We start from the raw sequence: 19,900 nt of genomic DNA on the forward strand, positions 1-19,900 counted from the left end.
TATTTGGATGAAATCGGGTCAAAGTACTGGACACAAATTTCTTTTCATAATAATGTATTCAACTTTTTCCAGACAATCCCTTTCCTGTTATTGGGGATTTATCCATTGGAAAGCAAAGTCAGTCCTATTTGAGTAATTTAATGTTGGGACCCACTTTTTGTTTATTGTTTGGATGATCCAAGTATCTGCAATGAGAATCAACGGCCTATAGTTGCCATGAGCAATCTATAGTGCTATACATGGAGAGAGCAATTAATTTATAAATCCAAACTTCCAAATCCTGGCTAATGTCGGTAGGCAGAAAGAAGTATCTCTGCAGATCCTTCCCAACTGTTTCAGCTTCATGTCTCTAATGGCAGTCTATCTGAGATTCTGATACATTACAGAAAAAAAGGGAAAGAACCCATCATTTTGTCTAGCTCAACTAATTTTCGGAGTTGCAGATCGGCTAGGAAATGGCTGGACCTACTCACCAAAAAAACCCAATCATGAGAGCTTATCAATACCAAAAGAAGCGGCCCCAGATGAATGACAAACCACCCTCTTGGGCAGTTGTCAAAGGCCTTTTCTTTGGTAAACATTTCCAACCACAACAAGAGCAACAGAGGCAGCAGCAGGAGCAGCAGAAACAACGGCAGAAGAAGAAGCAGCAAAAACAACAACAACCGGAACAAGTGATGGAAGAAACTGGCAAGAAATGCAAGAAAATGAGGTGTTCAGGTTCATTATGTAGCAACACAAAGGTCATGTTCAGGCCTGAAATAGCTTCCCCTGAAGTCCATAAGAAAAGGGCATCGCTTGGTTCAAGTAACAATGATGCTTCTAGCAGATCCATGGAAGCTTCTCTGCACGAACTCAATGGAGTAGTTTCTTCCACTACACTTTCTGTATCTTCAGCACCATCCTCCTCCGCTGGTGGGTCCTTTAGAGGAATGCCATTCAGGAGATTCTCTGGCTGTTATGAGTGCCGAATGGTGGTTGATCCTGTTCTTGGAATAGCCAGAGATCCTTCTCTGAGGGGTAGCATTTGTTCCTGTCCTGAATGTGGTGAGATATTCATGAAAGCTGAAAATTTGGAGCTTCATCAAGCTGTTAGGCATGCAGGTATTTCACTCCCTTGACTTACCAATTAAGCCTCTTCAATTTGTCATTTGCATATAATTTGTTATAGCCAATAAACTGATTCCATTTCTGTCTCTGGGCTTATACATCAACAGTATCTGAGCTGGGTCCTGAGGACACGAGCAAGAACATAGTGGAAATCATATTCCAGTCAAGCTGGCTAAAGAAACAAACACCCATCTGCCAAATTGATCGCATCCTTAAAGTCCATAACACCCCCAAAACCATCTCCAAATTCGAAGAATACCGTTATTCCATCAAATCCAAAGCCACCAAGCTCCCCAAGAAGCACCCACGGTGCATGGCAGATGGCAATGAGCTCCTCAGGTTTCACTGCGCCACTTTTGCATGTTCACTTGGCCTCAACGGGTCCTCCAACTTGTGCAACTCAATCCCGAACTGCAATGTGTGTAGCATTATTAAGAATGGTTTCAAGATGGCTCAAGAACTCACTGGAGGTTCCAATGGAAAAGGAATCCTGACAACAGCAACCAGTGGCAAAGCTCATGACAAAGCTGCTGGAGTAGAAGATGGCAATGACAAGAGGGCAATGCTTGTTTGTAGGGTGATTGCTGGGAGAGTGAAGAAGAGCATGGAAGGTAGCATGGAGGATTACGACTCAGTGTCTGGTGCTATTGGGGTGTACTGCAATTTGGATGAGTTGTATGTATTTAATCCTAAGGCTATCTTGCCTTGTTTTGTTGTCATCTATAGAGGGTTTTAGGGGTGTTTTCACTATAACTTTCTGATCGAAGGGAAGAATTTTCTTGTTTCGGGTAATCTATTAGTGTAGCAAAATTAAATAGCTGATTTGCTAAATAATTACTGCCAACATGTGGAGTTTTTTTTGGGGGAATGGTTTATATCCACGTGAGGGAGAAGATTGCTGTCACGGGTTGGGGGGAGCATTGTGGACATCCCTTTGTGGGGGAAACTTCGGGGGTTTTCTATTTTGAATTGCGATGTGATTTCTCAACCCAATACATGGCATTAATTTTACATTGGAGAACACTAACGCATTGGATGAATGAATGCTCAACTTGAAATTTGTTTTTTTTTTTCAAAAATAAAATAAAATGAACTTAGGTGACTAAGAAGAGAAATGAAAGATGAGGGGAAAACCTTCCCTTGCGATAACGCCATAAGGCATTTAAACCAGATAAATCTCATAACTTGTACTTTAATGGCGTTCACAATAGAAATCTCATCAGCAGCAGGACAGACACATTTTTCAAAACTGAAATTAATCACGTAGATTCAAGGTTCGAACATCAAACTTCTAATTTCTTGTTTGGAACCCAAATAAAAATCTGTTTCTAATCAGACAATGTTTTCCAACGATCCAAGAAACTCACAGATTTTAGTTAATCTTAGAATGAGTCAGCAAGTGGGACAATTTTGACAAAAATAAATCCGCACCCATAGTTAATTTCTTTCTCCTTTATGGGGCATTACTTTTCTTACATCGATGTCCGGATTCCATTCCATTTGCTAACGCCAAACAAAAACAACATTACATACATTTGGAAATTGGAACATGGAAAATGGAATAGTACTTTCTTTTCCATGGCAGCGGACAGGACATGGCCTGGTGTCTTGTCCCGATCAGGTTTTTTGAGTACTGTCCAAAATGAAAAACCAAACAAACTTTTGGTTTTTCCTGCATGCAAGACATTACTGAAGATGCTTTCATTTGCAGTGTGCACTGCTGCAATCTGAATCTTGTTACAGCTTGTCTCAACAACTTCTGTTAAATCGATGATTTGGGGCCACAGTGAAACAGCCACCCCAACCCACTTCCCTGTCCGTACAGCGTGGGCTAGTTTTTGTTCTATGGCTTTGTTTTCAAGCCTGTTTACTTTTCATTAACGGTTGCCCTTGTGGGGTTACTCTTGTTTTGTACTCATTATCACATGATTTGAGTTTTCTTGATGTTCGATTATAATAATAACACAACATATATAGTAATAAATTTGTTAAGCAAACAAGTATGGGCTCAATAAGCTCTTGGAATACTATATTCACAAAATCTTCCAATTTCATCACAACTACATAGAAAAAAGCAACAGTTTTTTTATAGAAACAAAAGAAATTCCACAAGCTGGTTGAATCAAAAGCAAGAAAGAGAGATTCGTGATCCTACTTGCATATTGTAGAAGTACGTAGTAGCACATGCATGTAGAATAAAATAATTGAGAAAATCTTGAAAGAAATCAATTATAAGAAAAAAAAAAAAAACTTGAACTAGAGATTTTTTTGGTACATAAAACTTGGACGAGATAAAGTTAATCAATAGTACTATCCAGTTCCTGGAATATGAGTCAGGGTTTTGGCGCCAAAAATTAATCGAGGCAGAAGGAATTTGCTCCCATGCGAGCTTTTGTGTAGCTTTTGTTCAGAGCTTTCATCAGTAGCTTACAGTCATTGAGAATAGTAAAAAGAAACAACAACACATGAGTAAGAGAAAAACTCAAACCCTATTCATCATGCAAACTAAACAGAGAGAGAAAAGAAATGATTGGAAATTGGAAGGAAAAGAAAGCAATGTGGAACATATATGAGAGAAAAAAAAAGAAAAGAAAAGAAAAGAAAAGAAGGTATATTACAATCAACATAGCAACAAGCGTGGCAGAGAGGAAGAGAGGACTTGCAAAACATGAGATCGAGCTTTTGGTACTTTGGCAAGTTGGAATTAAAAGTGGGAATGGAAGGTAGGCTCACAGCTAGACCTTGGCAGAATCCAGCCATGTTGATCTTGCTCGGCTCATGTCTGTTGGGTCAGCGTCGGGTTGGACCAGCCTTTAACTAGTAGGACCACCTTATCCCTCCTCTCAGAGGACATTTCACCTTCCGGACATGATTTCGGGCGGATTCTTGAGCAAACTCAAGCTTAGCATTTTCGCCCTAAAATGGAACTAAACTGATTGTTGCATTTAGTTTAGAGATGATAATTGGATGGGAAGGAAATTATAATTGTTTTTGGTTGAGATAATCTCATGTTCACATCATTTTGGGTTTAAATTACTTGGATATAACACCAGCATTATTTGAATTTAACAAGTTTCTCTGCACACGTGAAGAAAAGTAATTTTTAACATTTCCTATAATTTATTAATGTATTTAATTTTAAGGCCATTTTTGTTGAAATGCATGTGTCACGGGTCGAGACTTAAGCTTCGAATCCGCGCTGCTCCGAGACCCGGGCATTCACCCTTCAGGCGTCCCAGATCAGTCTTCTTGTCACGGTTCACAGCTTTGTGAGGTATTGTCCGCTCTGGTCCCCTGACTTCACGGTTTTGTCTTACAAAAGGCGCCTCACAAAGCAGAGATGGTGTGAACTCTTTTATACCACAATGACCTTCCTATTATGTTCGATGTGAGATTCAAGACTCCCTCTTAGGTTCGTGACATTCTCCCGCACCCAACCTCATGACGCCCTCGTTACGGAGGCTAGTCACCCTGCCTACCTCCCTCGAGGCGCTTCACGTAGATCGAACGGTTTAAGGCTGGCTCTGATATCACTTATCACGGGTCGAGACTTAAGCTCCGAACCCGCGCGGCTCCGAAACCCGGGCATTCACCCTTCCAGCATCTCAGATCAGCCTTCCTGCCACGGTTCACACCCTTGTGAGATATTGTCCGCTCTGATCCCCTGACCTCACGGTTTTGTCCTACAAAAGATGTTTCACAAGGCGGAGATGGTGTGAACTCTTTTATATTCCAGTGACCTTCCTATTATGTTCGACGTGAGATTCAGGACTCACCTTAGGTCCGTAACACATGCACACAGCTGAGTGCAGAATCTTTTCATTAAATTTTTGTTTTGGGTAATTTCAAGCATAGTTGAAAACATCTATTTCTGAATGCTAGAAAGATAAGTGTACAGAACAGATTAGAATTATTATTTGAAGTTGCACAAACGCTTTGCCACGATTTCAGGCAAGTTCATATTGGCATTTGAGATCATCCTAGTGGTCTTCTGCAACAGCAGCTCTAGGGGAAACAGAAAGATGGTTCTGCTCCTTCAGCTTTTGGTTGACTGCATTCGTTAGTGAGAAGATACTTGACTCCTGTTCCACCATGACGTGCGTCAAAGCAGGATATTTCAGTTGGGAATCTCAATCGAGCTCTTGCCATCACCACTTTCAGAACCATCATCTGGACAGGTTGCAATCAGGCCTTTCATCAATGAGAGGAACCACAAACTCTGGTGTGAAATAAAAACAAAGCTGAACCCATCACTAACTTCATCACGTTTTGAGAAAATACTGATTAAAGGGATGTTAGTACACGAGATACAGTATCAGTAATTTGCAGAACTTTATTTTGTAAAAGAACAAGCATATTTCCAGTACTACAACTATGAATAATGCTGTCCTGCTCCTGCTGCAAGGGTGAAACTAACTACGAAAAAACAAAAGAATTGTGTCAACCCCTGGTTCAATTTGATCGGAGTTTGCAAATCAACCTCCACCTTGACACTAACATCCGCAGTGCAAGCAAAACAAAATTATCATCTTTAGGTAAAACCAAAGCACCTACTGGACTAGGAATTTGGCATGATCAAAATTGGAGAACCTGCATGTTGCCTACCTAAGCTGCAATCCCTACCTGGCTTTGCAGATCAGATGGCACCAAAATGGTGTAGGACGACCACGGACAGATGTTAATGCAGCAACAATACACTTAGAAGTATATGATTGATGATTGCACTGTAATAGAAGCCATTGAAGTAAGAACTTTACATATTACCTCGTGCATCCAGAATTCCAGACTACCAATGCTCAAAGTCTAGGCTAAGGTTGGGTTTATGGCATAGACTGATTGGGAGGGATGTGTTTCGGGGTCCTCTATAGGCGGAGATGGGGATGAGTTGGTGTTTTGGTCTTCTTTCTGGGTAAGTTAAAGGCTCAAAAGGTGGCACTGGCGAGCTGTCACCTCAGTTGTTTTCATATACCCCACCATGGTGGGTATGGGGAATTTGAAAACAGTAAATGACAGTCACCATTTTGACTTTTTTCATCAATGGCTTGGAAAAAATTACACTATAAGTGGAAGGTTAATCAACCACCAGAAAGTCTGCCAGTGTTGTCAATGTGTTCACCATTCCCGTTGTAACTGGCAAAGTACTAGACCGCTTCACCGTGATGGGTTGATTGGCAAACTCAAAGATGGGCCCTGATTGCCTTAAATCTCTATCTGTAAGCCCATTTATTTAAAGGCTTGATACTGAATTAAGTCCACTGCACTACCACCATCAACTAAATTTATTGCACTTAATAGTTGGCCATCGTTGCTGTGACCACCATTGGGTCATTGCTATTGTTCACCAATATTTCAGTATCATCCTCTGCAAATTGCACCTGCCAATCTATAACTATTTGCTTCTTAGTTACAACATCAATTGCCTTCACACTGCGTAAATGAGACTTGCACTTAGATTTACCGTTCGCCTAATCCTTCGTAGCCTCTACAATGATATGGATAATTCCTGGATTAAGCATTTGTCCATTGCTTTCTCCTGATGGGCCTCTTTTGTTTGGCGGGATTAGTTTTTAACTTGCTGGTTGTTCGTTGCTTCATGGTTTTGGCAGGGTGGAGGGTTGTTGTCTTAAGCGATTGGTTTGGTGTTTATAATGCTTTCCATTCTTTCAATCTCCTCTTAGAGAGCTATGCACTCATCAGTAGAGTGCCCCAACTGAATGCTAGCTGCAATGTCTTTGTTTTGGGGATTGGTTTTTTGGGCGACTGAGTGGAGGTCTAGCTTATGGGCCTGACAGTTGTCATGAAACTACTGGCTCAATGAATCAATTCGTCTGTCTTTTCCCTATCAGCGGCCTTAATCTCTTCGAACTCAGCAAACTTCTGGACCCTTTCATACAACTGGTACAACTATTTTGATTGTTTTCTGTAAAAGAATATCTCAGATGATCATGCCTCACCCCAGACGTAAAGGCCTAGATGGTCCATTCAATGTTCAAATCTTTGATCTCTAATGGCGGTATTGAACATTTTCAAGTACTGTCGTAAAGTTTATTTAGATTTTTGTATTATGACCAACAAACTTGCAAAGAAGTGGACAATAGCCCTGCTGCCTATAAAATGTGCTAAGAATTGCCTACTGAGGGCATCGATACTATCTATAGTGGCAGGGGCCATAGAATATAACTATGTCATGGCTCTTCCACACAAGGTGGTGGTAAAGGCCCTGTACTTCGCATCAGAAGCATTGTGCAGATCCATAAAGATTTTGAAGTGGTCCAAGTGATCTTCTTGATCAGTGGTCTCATTATAGGTGTCTTGATAATTTAAAGGAAGATGGGATGTTAGCTTGTCTAATGGTGGAGGTGAGAGGATTATTATCATCCTCAGGAAATCCTCTTTTTTCTCTTCTTCCAAGTCAGCTAGCACCTTGCGCAAAGCAGCAACTTGTGCGACTAGCTCATTTTCTGGGTTATAAAAAGGGTTTGCATGTGTTTGGTTTAATTTAGGGTTTTGTGGCACTGAGAGTGAGACATGTATAGTGAAAATTACCGGGGGAATGTTTGATTACAAACCGACATTAATGGGATGTTAAGAAAGGATCTGTGCTGTGGGTAGTTGAGGAACAGTGTTTGAAGGTCCAGGTGAGGTGCTGTGGTGTAGACCAATGGTGGTGTCAGTGTTACATTCGGAGATAAAACTCTCTAATAAAAGCCTAGAGGCTATGTTACCCAAGCATTTAATGAAAGTGGATTGTGAGGAATGGAGAACTCCAAGTAGGTAAATTTAGTGATGGAATTTGAGAAAAAATTGGTAAAAAGGATGTTACTTTGGTAGCAGTTGTAGGTTGAGTAAAAGCATTAATAGTGGGAGTTAGAGTCTCAGAGGAATGTCTTAGCTAGAAGGAAGAAGAAGAGGTGGAAAGGAAAGACAGCTAGGACCTGCATCCAGAAAACACGATCAGAGGGTCATCGGAGTTGTTACTCAAGGGTGCGTACCAACACTAAAGTCAGTATTATGTTTGAGGTAAGGTTAAGAAGTAAGAAAGATGGAGATGGTCAAAAGTGTGAGAGAAGCTTCAATGGAGGAAAAGTCATAGGGTGTTAGGTCTAATTCTATGTTACCCTTGAATACCTGATTTTTCAACTATCTCGCGTGAGATAAAGGATGATGACTGGATGATGACACTTGATAATTGATAAGATGACACTTGATAAGATGTTTGTGTGAAATTAAATAAAAATTTATTTAAATAAATAAAATTATATTTAATAATTTTAAATAAATATAAATTATATTTAATGATTTTAAATAAATCGATTTTGAAATGATTACCTTGACGAATTGTTGGTGAGCCTTAGGTGAGTCCTTCCTTTAGTAAAGGGCAAATCATCCCTTTAAAGTAGGTGATGTGATTGTTTAGGTGTGCTTCGTTAGAGCGATCCAAGGACCCAAATGTGTTGACCAAACTTTAACCGTTGACCAGTTGAGTTAAGTGTAACACCTCTAAAATAGCTAAAGAGCATGCAAGACACCCAATAGTAGCTACAACTTTTCTTTGGGTCCATTTCGTACATAAACTCAGTAAACATGCTGTTTCCAGATATGGGGTTTGACTGATCATGCAGTAAGGATTCAGTTTAAAAAGGCAAATGGTTCATTGGCCATTAATTTAGAGTTTTTATGGGCAACTTTGGCCTTTGGGATTATATAGTAATTATATAGCTCTTATATCATTTTTTTTTTTTTTGAAAAAAATGTTATCAGCTATGGTCTACACTTAAAGAGTAAAAATAGAAACATACTAAGAAAATGGATCAATAATTAAAGGAGGTGATAACTAGTCTTCTTACTCTGATGACAGTGAAGTTTTCAGCATTAAAAAGCTCCCACCCTGTCACAAGGAATCAGGCAAAGTTCAGAACCATGTTTGAGGAAGACATTTCCTGACAAAGCCAATCAAGTTTACGTAAACATAAATTGAAACGACATTTGCAAAATGTCTTCATTGTTGTAACAACATAATAGCAATTTTCAACCAAGGTGCTAGTACATAAACAAAGTTGGATCACAACTAAGACGAGATTCTCTATACTTAAAGATGTAATGAACTTTTTTTGAGTTCCTAAAGTCAGCAAAAGTACCAGAAAGGTATAATTACCATTCCTTTCCCTTTTCAACATATTTACTGGCTTAACTACAAACTGACTAGTTATTGCTATGAATGAAACCTGCATGCAATTAAAGAATTGGAGAAGATTGTACTCACTAAAATAACAGAGGATGGCCATCAGACAGTGTACCGAGCCAAATGGTAACAATGGTAAAATAAAGTACATTATAGGTAACAACAAACTTATCAAACTAGGCATGATGAATAGCTTAACAATAGTAAGAATACTGAGCAAGTGAGCATACTTACTATTCTTATAAGCTATTCATCTATCATAAATGTAAGATGTGATGAAGACAGACAGGAAAAGCAAGGACATTATTGAAATTCAAATGATCAAGCTTTTCTGAAAGTCCAGAATATCGGCAAATAACTTGAGTCTTGCAGAGGAATGCCAATCCACCTAAATGATATATAAAAATATTCCTAATCTTCTTCTGCAGATCCTAAACTACTATTATACACTGAATTCTCCAAAAATAAAAATGCAGATGCTTAGTCCAAAGCCAGCATGGATCTAATTTCAAGTGCAAAATTTAAAGAAAAAGGTAAAATACAATGAGACTTGATAAACATGTGCAAATAAAAAGAAGCTCCAAAACAATAAAATTAGTTAACAAAAAGTGTCAGCACACCCGCATTTTGCTGAGGATTGATTTCCACACCATCTGTATTAAGAAAGAACATATAATTCAATAAACAATATATAATTGGGGATGTAGATATTTAGATATCTAACATCATAGATTTGACATGTCTATCTCATCATAATTATGTATAAAATTCATATTTAATGATTTAGATTATAACTAGGCTTATTAAGAAAAAATTTATAGAAATAAGGGAGCCAAAGCTGCTTATAAAGGTAACCATGGCATAGTTAGATTTCACAACAATTTAACTCATTTTTATGTTATTTTCGTTGTAATCAACTAACGTCTTGCACACTCAGGTCACAAACATGGTTTACTAAAATAATAGTTAAAAGTAAACATAAAAGACCAAAAAAAAAAGAGAGAGAGAAAAATAAGGTATTTAGAGCTGCATAATTTATTTTTAGGTTGTTTAAAAGAAAAAAAGATCTGAGACTTGAATATATATACAAAATTTAAATATGAACTAAACTATTGCCCAAACATGATGTAACTTTTCATTGTTTTGTTTGGGTTTCTTGCAAGTTCAAATCCAAATCGGTCTCTACCAACTCAGTGAAGACCAGCTCGAACTCTTTCTTTATATTGTTATATATTACTTAGGATATCTAATTGATTCCAGATCCATTTTGATGAGCTATAAAAGTCAATAGATCCTTATAGGAACCAGGTTTCATAAAATATCATGAGTACTGACTAACAGATCCAAAGTTCAATAAAATCAGAAGGCTCCATTTCAAACATGAAGAATTTTATTCAGAAGTTTTTAATGGTTTTCTCCAGACAATAAGGTTTCTTCTTGTATCCTCGCCAGCCAGATATTTTTACTAATCTAAAAGAACAACCATATATATACAATCTAAAAGTACATCTCAAGAATGGAAAGGTCCCCTCTGTAGGACTCCTCCACGCCATTACAAGTCAACAAAGCATAGCCTTTAACCATAGATCATGAATTTCTCATGAAATTATCACAATGTTTCCAACCACTAATAAGCGCATACCAACCAATGCCGAGTTGGGAAACAAGGTCATACAGCGAAGAACAAAAATAAGAATTGCCTCAGTGAGATACGAAAAAACTTAAAGCAACTTCATAAAAAATTTATAATCAGATAGCACCACACAAATTTTCAAGACAAAATGAGTTTTTTTTTTTTTCCTTAAAAAGCATACTCTATCTGTCCGATTCCATCAAATTTAGAACTCAATCAAACGATTTTGATCACGTAGTTTTTCATCATATAATGATCTAAAAATAGTTCTTTACTGCAATGAATTATACCCATTTCACCCCATTTATTTTGAAATTCTTATTTTTTCTTAAAAAAAAAAAAGGCAAATTTGCTAATCTAAGACAGTTTCCACCTCTAATCAAATGTCACATGCACAAAAGGAGAAAAAAATCAATTAAATTAATAATTAAATAGAAACCAAAAAAAAAAAAAAAAGGCAGGAGGAAAGGATTGATTTACCGTTGGTGATGCGGTAAACGGAGCTGCTTCTGGAACGATAAACCTGAAAATTTGAAAATTATATAAAAATAAATCGAGATTAAAAACCAAAATTTGAAAATAATAATTAAATCAGGCGCTCGAACAAAAAAAAAATAAAAATTTAAAAAAGAATAAAAAAACTCACACTTTGAAAGGGAGCTTTGGATCGGAGGTAAGAGTGACTTTGAAAGACATTTTGTATTACATTTGGATTTGCCTGCACTCCTTTGTATCTGTGTGGTGGTGATCCCAATCTGGTTCCTGGCAATTATCTTACCTTTCTTTGGCTCTATCAATTCCACCGTTGGATCTCTCCTTGTCAGCTTCACTGTTTACATAATTCCTTCCTTGATTAGCACACATGGTAACTTTTGCAGCTGCAGCCGCCCGAGTGGTTTGGCATCTTTATTCTTTAATTCTCACCATCATTACCCTCAAATAAAGATCTTTTGAGTTTTAACAACTAATGTCCTTTTTTTTTTCTTTATCAGAATGCAGTGGAAAGACCACCATCATTCCTGGCATGTACTCCATGAACATCTTTGTAGGATGTCAATTTTGAAGTGATTTGCTGCAAATTTTATATAAATCCACCAGCCTGAGAGATATAAAATAAAATAAAGCAGCAGATAAGTTTATTAACAAATAAATATTTAAAATTGTGAGATTTTTTTTAAAAAAATCATAAAACCTCCCTATATAAAATTAATCTCAAAGTTTAATTACATCATTTTAATAATTTATTCATTTAAATATTTATTTTATATCTAATTATTCAAAATAATCAAATATAAATCAAAACATGTTATTTATGAAGATAAAATTCCTCATAAATTTTTTAAAACTTTCATGTAAAATTTAAAACAAACTCTCAATATTTATAAATTCATCAAAATTTTCACGTAAAAATAAAAGATTTAAGGCAAATTCTCCTATGTCTGTTTATTGCCAAGAAATGGATATTAATTTCAATGATTTCTTCTTCCCTCCATGATCAATGAATCTGACTATAGACGCATAAAAGAAATGATTTTAACCATCCACTCGTAACTAACTTGAAATCTTCATTTGGTTTTGTCAAGCAAGTGGTGGAAAAAAGATATGCCAAATTCACGCATCCCATCTGGATATTTTATCAAAGTTTGAAACCATCCAGGCGTAAGATTCACCTCGTAACTTTATGGTACAGGAATCAAATCCTTTGATCAGAAATATATGGATGATGGAACAACATCCAGGGTAAGACACTTGTGTGGGGTCCCAGTTGTTCTATCCATGCTAATTGCTATGGTCATGACATACCGATTTATGATGTGAAGTTACATGTGTCATCACATGGTTGGATTTTCTTCTGACATCAGCTTCCACTCAGGTTGTCAGCTTTATTTTGTCTTGACCAAATTAAAAAATAATAAATTTTAATTTTAATTTAATTGATTTTATACTATCAATTTTAAAAATTAATTTTTAATAAATTTAAAATTCAAGATTTAACACTTCCAAATTTTTTCCTATCATTAATTGTGATCTTTTTTGTATTTAAAAAAAAAAAAAAAAAAAGCTCCAACCTCCCACCTTTGTCCAATTGCTTAAATTTTGCTTGACTTTTTTTTTTTTTCCTGGAAAAGTATCTTTGTCCGTAGTATTACTTTCTTTTTTTCATTCTTTTTGCTATAGTGGTTGAGTTCTTTGCTAGAATCATTTTATTGATATATTATACGCTTACTTAAACCTTTTACAAAAATTAGCCAAAAATAAAACCTTTTAAAAATTAATCAAAGATAGTAATCCAACTGAATAGTGGGGTATAATTAAATACAGTTCAAGAGTATTTAAAAGCTATTTGGCCCAAAAACTTAAAAACACTTTGAATTTTTTTTTTTTTTTCGTTCAATAGTTATTTAAATAATTATAATTATTTTCGTGGTGAGAAATTTTTAGGGTTTTTTCATAATATTTTTTGAGGTTTATTTACATTGGTTTATTAAACTTATAAAAAATTATTTTTTAACATTCTATCAACATATTGAAATTTAAACAATTAAAAAAGCACACTTTTTTTTTATCACTTAAGTCAAATATTCATAGATAAACGACCATTATTTCAAAAATTTCTCCAACGTGCAAACTAGAGAACATCATTTGAATTGATTAACAAGATCAAGGTGGCACCTGTTTATGAATAGTAAATTGGCATGAGAATTCTACTCAGAATTGTTAGAACAAAAAACAAGTACCCCCTCCTGGGGTTTTACTTGGAGGTGCTTAAACATTAGACCAGAAGCATCATGACAGGACATATAATTGTTTGTTCTATGCATTTTATTATTGAATAAGCTAGATAGAAACTCTTGCAAATATGTCGATATATTCTCTTTTCTCGAATATTTTTTATCATGTTACATATGCGACGAAGAGATTATACAATACGTACCTATAATAAAATAATTAAATCATTGAGAATTTATAAGATATAATTATTATCATTTAAATTTAAATTGGTTCTAAAAATTACCCCTATAATATCATAGAGAAAATTAGTAGCATCACCTTTATGTTACCTGCACAATGGGTAGGGCAATGAAGTACTGATACGAAGGCATGAAGTGAGTGAGTGAGTGAGTGCGATGGGGACATGAGAGAGTCTCGACTTCCCTTGACGCTACAGCCTACCTAAAAATTGGCCCATATTGTTCTTTTTTGACTTGAACTTTTTTCTTCTATCTTGTCTATATCTACGACTACTGTCCACTGAATCCAAAGCCCAATGGGTTGATGATCAGAATTTTTGAGAGATGACAGAGTAGCCCACTCATAAGGGATTGCCATTGAGTAAAAAAATTGGGTCCAGGCTAAGTTTATACAATGATATAAGCTAGCCTGCTATTTGGAAAAGGAGCTCTGAAAAAAATAGTGATTTATATGTTTTCCTTCTGCACGATTTGTCCTTGTAGTGCTTCTGGGGAGGAACGACGCATAACGCCTTATATTTTATATGCCGCAATTTTCAGCACAATGACACGTATAACATATGACAAAAGAAGGAAAAAAAAAAAAAAAAACATTGCAATTGCCTGATCGTTTGATATTTTGAGCCCAATGATCACATCTTCATGTAAGAATCTTGTAAATACAACAGATTTCCAGCCCATTTGCCGCTAATGTCATTCAGAGGTTCAAATTGTACCATCGCACCGAAACAAAGGGAAGGTTCTGGCATTTCAGTCCCCCACTGACAATGTTATCAGTAACACAGTGATACTTAAATCCTCCACCTCATGAAATGGCGTAGCCTAATTCATCCAGGCTCAACGAAAAGAATGCAAGATTAAAATGTGAAAATGTAAGATGGAATTCATTGCCCAGAGATAAATAATAATTGAGTTCTTGTACAACAGAAGTGATACTGTTAGCCTATAGCATGTACCAGACTTCACAATGTTCTACTATAAAAGAACTGAAAAGTTTAACTCGATTCATGCAGTCACCCTTGTGAAACGACAATCAACAAACCTGATTTAAATTTCAACGTTAACAACCTTTTTTCCAATCTGTAACCTCTTTGTACAAAAGTAAAATGCTCTCCAGTCAGGATTCTGAAACCTTGCTGAATTTGATCAACTTAGATTCTCACTAGACATAACATGATGGAATTAAGGAGCATATATAGAAATCACAAAATCAATCAATTATAGATTTCCACACTAACAAGAAGGTTGCAATCTCAAAATACTTGAGATTTTCAGCTCAAAGGTAACTGCATCCCTTGATTCCAGCCAAAAGGAGGGGACGGCGATTTAGATCCATTCTTTGATTCTGGGGTGTTTGCCAGAGAAGGATACAATCAAACTGGTGATTCTAGCAAGAACTTTGCACGTTATACAGAAGGAAAACTGTGCATAGAGGTCAGAGATTCCAAGCTGCCCTCAAACTTACTTTTAAATATTCCATTTGGTGCATTCACTGAAGAGTTGACATAATTAAAATGATAAAATATATTACTCAGAATTCCCATACCCAAAACTTAGTAACTAGTAATCATCTAGGTTAGCAAGTCAAATACTCAAATGTCTCTTGCCTGTGATATGTTCCTTACATAACAAATACCATTGGACTGCCTAAGTTGGAACTCTCAAGAATAAACTTTGACTTGTAATTCCCAGCAGGCTGTTTCATGTAATCACATAACAGATCAGACTGACCAACTATAGTCAGAACTGAAAGCCATAAGTGTCCTAATGAGCAATTCTGATGAAAAATCTCAATCTCAATCTCAATCTTGCATTACATGATTGAAACATGGACCCCAGTGCACAAAGCTATAGACGGTGATTACTGGTGTATTTTTAAGACTAATGCATGAGAGCAAATATGAAATCCCCTTTCCCCCTCCAGATCTTTATGCTGCTAATCAAAGCAAGCAGTTCAACTCAAAGAATTTCTAACCAATGCATATAATTCATGATAATGAAGAGGATGAATGATGGCATGGAAAAAAACCAATCAAAAGTTGCAAGATAAGGCTCCAACAATAACTTCAGCTGTAATGATTTAATAAAAACCAAATCACTTCCAATATTTGTACAGTATTCGTGTACAATGTCCTGGCAAGTCCTATTATTGGTAATCCTTTCTTTAAATATAAATAAAAGAAGTTCATACACTTACGAAATACGTACACCTCCAGAAGGTCAGCAAACTGTCAGGTTATGTTTAGTAAATCAATGATCGAGAAACTGTAAATTATGTTTCTTTCTTAGCATTAATTTCTAACTGCCACTGAAGAAAACTATACAAGCATAGCATGAATGACAAGACAAATTGAAACTTATCAAACAGACAGAAGAACAGAATACTTAACAGAGTTTTTTTAGTGCTTCTTACTTTACTTCTTTAAATGGTTTGTTTACATGATCAGCAAATCCAAATTCCTCAATTGCCGGATTGACCATCAATAAAAGGTTGATCCCTTTGACACATTCACTGGTAGTTACTGATACCAAAGAAATTACCTTGAATTTGCCAATACTTCAGTATAACCAAGGGAATTAGAAGTTTGCACAACATGTATATACAAAACTGTTCCGCAACATCATTTTAATTTCATCTAAAATTAATTTCAGACAATTATCCCAAATGGCCTAAAGCACATGAACCTAAACCTTATGTCACTTAAGAGTGCAAAGAATTGGTTATCAGATTCTCCTAGTACTATCTTTTAAAAGTTAAACCCTACCATACATCATTCAAGAACATTCCATTAAGGTAGTAAACAACATATCAACCCTCAAAGGTGGTACAAAGGTAGTAAATACCAATTGCAGCCATCCAAATACTCACTATAAAATGCGTTCATCAAAACAATATCTGAACCTTCATCCAGTGTAGGCAGCTATGATTCACTTTTATGTCTTAGTGAACTCAGTTCCATCACAAACCAATTCCCCGAAGTCTTCACCAAAAGCTCCATAAAGTCAGACTTGAAGATCAACAGAAATCCATATGGCATGTTTGCATGAAACAAGAATAGTCAACAACCTAATATGTTTTTGAAAACTGGGTTTTCTTGTAACTTGCAAGGACAAGATACCAGTAGAATTTGATGGCTGAATGAAGCTACATGCATCCGATATATGCACAAAAATTGGTTCTTGACCTCATAGACACACTTACTTCTCGTTTTTTAACTTTGAAAAGGATGTCTCACAACAGAGAATAGCTCATAAGCTCAACGAGAGATTCTTAAATTCCAAATTAAAGAAAAAAACTACTACTTTTCAACTAATTACTTTGCAGTCTCATTTGTTGATTGTGAGAATGTGGTTTATAATGTGTATTCTTCCACGGCCAAACTCCTGTCCTCATCACTAAACAAATTTCTAAACCTAAATAGAGAAAAAGGGAACAAAAATAGAAAGAAGGAAGTTCAGAAATTGATTAGCGCATGGAGATTATATTTATACCACTATGATGATTCTGAGAAACTGTACTTGTACAAGCATGTGAAGTTGTCTGGTCAAATTCAAAGGGTTTAATAGCATTCCACACCAAAGGTGCGGTATCTGTTTCAATTACAATTAATCAATAAATGATATGTTCACCATTATGAATGCCACAATAATACGAAAATCAACCCCAAGATAGTGTATGCCTCAAACAATCCACAGACAAACATAAGGCAAAAAGGTTCAGAACTATTATGCTATCTCATGGTACATAACAGTTACTGTATTAGATGTAACCATTGTATCTTTTTCTTATGTCCAATGAATAGGAGGATTAATCAACAGAGAAAAAATATGTTTAGCGGACCATAAAAAGAAATAAAATTAAACATAAAAAGAACCTTGAGATGAAGACCATATATTGAATCTTGCCAAGAAGTGACTGTATATGTAATCTTAACCAATCCAACACCAACCTCTCAAATGTTATAAAGCACTGAAGCAGGATAAGGATTACAAGGCCCACTGGACATAAATGATTTCGTCCTCATCCTCTCCGAAAGGAAACAGAAAAGCAAGTAAAGACCTGCGAATCTCTATAAAGTCTTAAACTTATATTTTGCTCTCAACGTACCTTTCAAGATACCATTTTCCAAAATAACCAGAAAAACAGGGTCCACAATATTGTTTAAGTTTCACGATTAAAAAATACAAAATGGCAACACATTTCATCCACATATTCCAAAATCATTCACCATTTCTTTAAGAAGACAGGACCCTCTCATTAATACCTGATATCCGAAGACATGTTCATCCGTATCTCTTTTCAAGCATCGAACCAAAAAAAACAGTAAAAACAATAGAGTAATCAACAAAAGAAACATACTTCAAGAAGACAAAATTTTTCCCATTCATAACACAAATGTAAAGAGAACGAACGAATGATTTAAAAAAGAAGAATCGATAAGAATAAGAGAAAATAACACGTCATATGAAATCACTCAGAAACAAGTGGGAACAGAAAAATCTAATCGGAAAAATAAAGAACTTTCCGTTTTCTTCTTCTTTTGCTGATAAATCCAATTGCAAGAACACCATAAAAGAAATACCAATACTCCCAAAATAATATAGCGATAGAAACCTTCGATTTTGTTTTCTCAATCATTTATTAGGATTAGGGCAATCCCTTGCAAAATGACCTTCTTCTCCACAATTAAAACATCGTCCCCCTGCTCCTTCTCCTCCTCCAACTCCTCCGCCACCGCCGCCGTATCTTCTACTTCCACCATCATCTCTACGGCCGCCACTGTATCTCGTATTCCCACCACCTTGATAACAATCCCTCGCCAAATGCCCCATTCTCCCACAATTATAACACGCGCCGCCACCTCCTCCTCTGCCACCCCCGGCACCACCATAACCCCCTCTCCTGTAACCACCACCAGCACCAGGAGGACCACCATCTCTACCTCGTCCACCAAAATATCCTCCTCTTCCACCACCACGACCACCACGGGAAGGGCGGCGAGATCGGGGTATAGGAGTTACATCAACGGCCTTAGCGCGGCCGTCTTCGCCGAAATCGACGGAAAATTCGACGGGTTGGTTATCGGAGAGGGTGCGAAAGCCTTGGGAAAGAATAGAGGTTTGGTGGACGAAAAGGTCGTCACCGCCGTCGTTGGGAGCTATGAAACCGAAACCCTTTTGAGCACTGAACCATTTGACTGTGCCAATGGATCTCTCGGTGCTGGTGGTCTCAGCCATTGCCTTCGAGAAGATTCCAGAAAAAAGCCCAAAAAAACAGAAAGAAGTTTCCTCCGTGGCTTTGTTTTCCCTTTTTTTTTTTTCTTGTCAGTGGTTTTTGGGTGCGCCAAGAATATCGGGGTCGGGTTTTTCTTGTTTGTTGTGGGACCCGATTGGTGGAGATCGGAGGGTAGAAACGTGGTTGGATCGGATATGACGGTTTGGAAATTTTTGTGGTTTATCCGTATGGGCGTGTTTGACTGGATGAATGGATTAGCTTTGCCTTTGTTTTGTGCGTCAGTTTGGGGTCTCCGCTTGGGCTATGTGAAAGAGATTAAAAGTAAAATGAATTTTTATCAAAAATAAATGTTTTTTGGCCGACATTAAAAAAAAAAAGGGTTAATTATACCTTTTTACCTGAATTTTAAAAAATACACAGATCGATATGAAGAGAAATAAAATGTATAATTTACATATAAATTTAAATTATATATCATTTTAATTTTGATTTTAATATTATTAACTTAACTCATTTATATAGTATTTAATCAATATAATTTTATTATACACATGTTATTTAGTAAATAAAATTGTTAAATATTTTATAAAAATTTTAGCATAGATATCACGTAACAAAAAATGATTAATCGATCCCAAACAATTTTTACAATTCAAGCAAAAAATGTATATTTAAATTTATATTAAAAATATATTGATAGCATGTATAATAAATACATAATTTAATAATATTTATCAAAATGCTGAAGACAAAAGTTGATATGGTAA

At 36.2% G+C, this 19,900-nt stretch overlaps 1 protein-coding gene, 1 long non-coding RNA gene and 1 pseudogene across 3 annotated transcripts; 1 reads left to right on the top strand and 2 right to left on the bottom strand.

The window, feature by feature from the left end:
* Positions 1-105: 105 nt before the first annotated feature.
* On the top strand, positions 106-2,170 carry LOC111314967 (uncharacterized). The gene is made up of 2 exons (XM_089749460.1): positions 106-1,104; positions 1,218-2,170. The coding sequence occupies exons 1-2, from the start codon at positions 456-458 to the stop codon at positions 1,844-1,846; spliced, it is 1,278 nt and encodes a 425-aa protein (XP_089605586.1). The 5' UTR covers positions 106-455; the 3' UTR covers positions 1,847-2,170.
* Positions 2,171-8,519: 6,349 nt separating this feature from the next.
* Positions 8,520-11,993, bottom strand: LOC111314968 (uncharacterized). The gene is made up of 4 exons (XR_016330743.1): positions 11,572-11,993; positions 11,406-11,448; positions 9,913-9,945; positions 8,520-8,998 (listed from the first exon to the last, which is right to left on the bottom strand). It is a non-coding gene; the product is annotated as an uncharacterized LOC111314968 (long non-coding RNA).
* Positions 11,994-18,254: 6,261 nt separating this feature from the next.
* LOC111315617 (cold shock protein 2 pseudogene) lies at positions 18,255-19,371 on the bottom strand (annotated as a pseudogene). Its single transcript, XR_016330744.1, has one exon. The product of XR_016330744.1 is annotated as a cold shock protein 2 pseudogene (transcript).
* Positions 19,372-19,900: the final 529 nt, after the last annotated feature.

This window comes from Durio zibethinus, chromosome 20, assembly GCF_047325235.1.
Source record: "Durio zibethinus cultivar Kanyao isolate XHJ-2024 chromosome 20, ASM4732523v1, whole genome shotgun sequence".
In the NCBI taxonomy this organism is placed as follows: domain Eukaryota; kingdom Viridiplantae; phylum Streptophyta; class Magnoliopsida; order Malvales; family Malvaceae; genus Durio; species Durio zibethinus.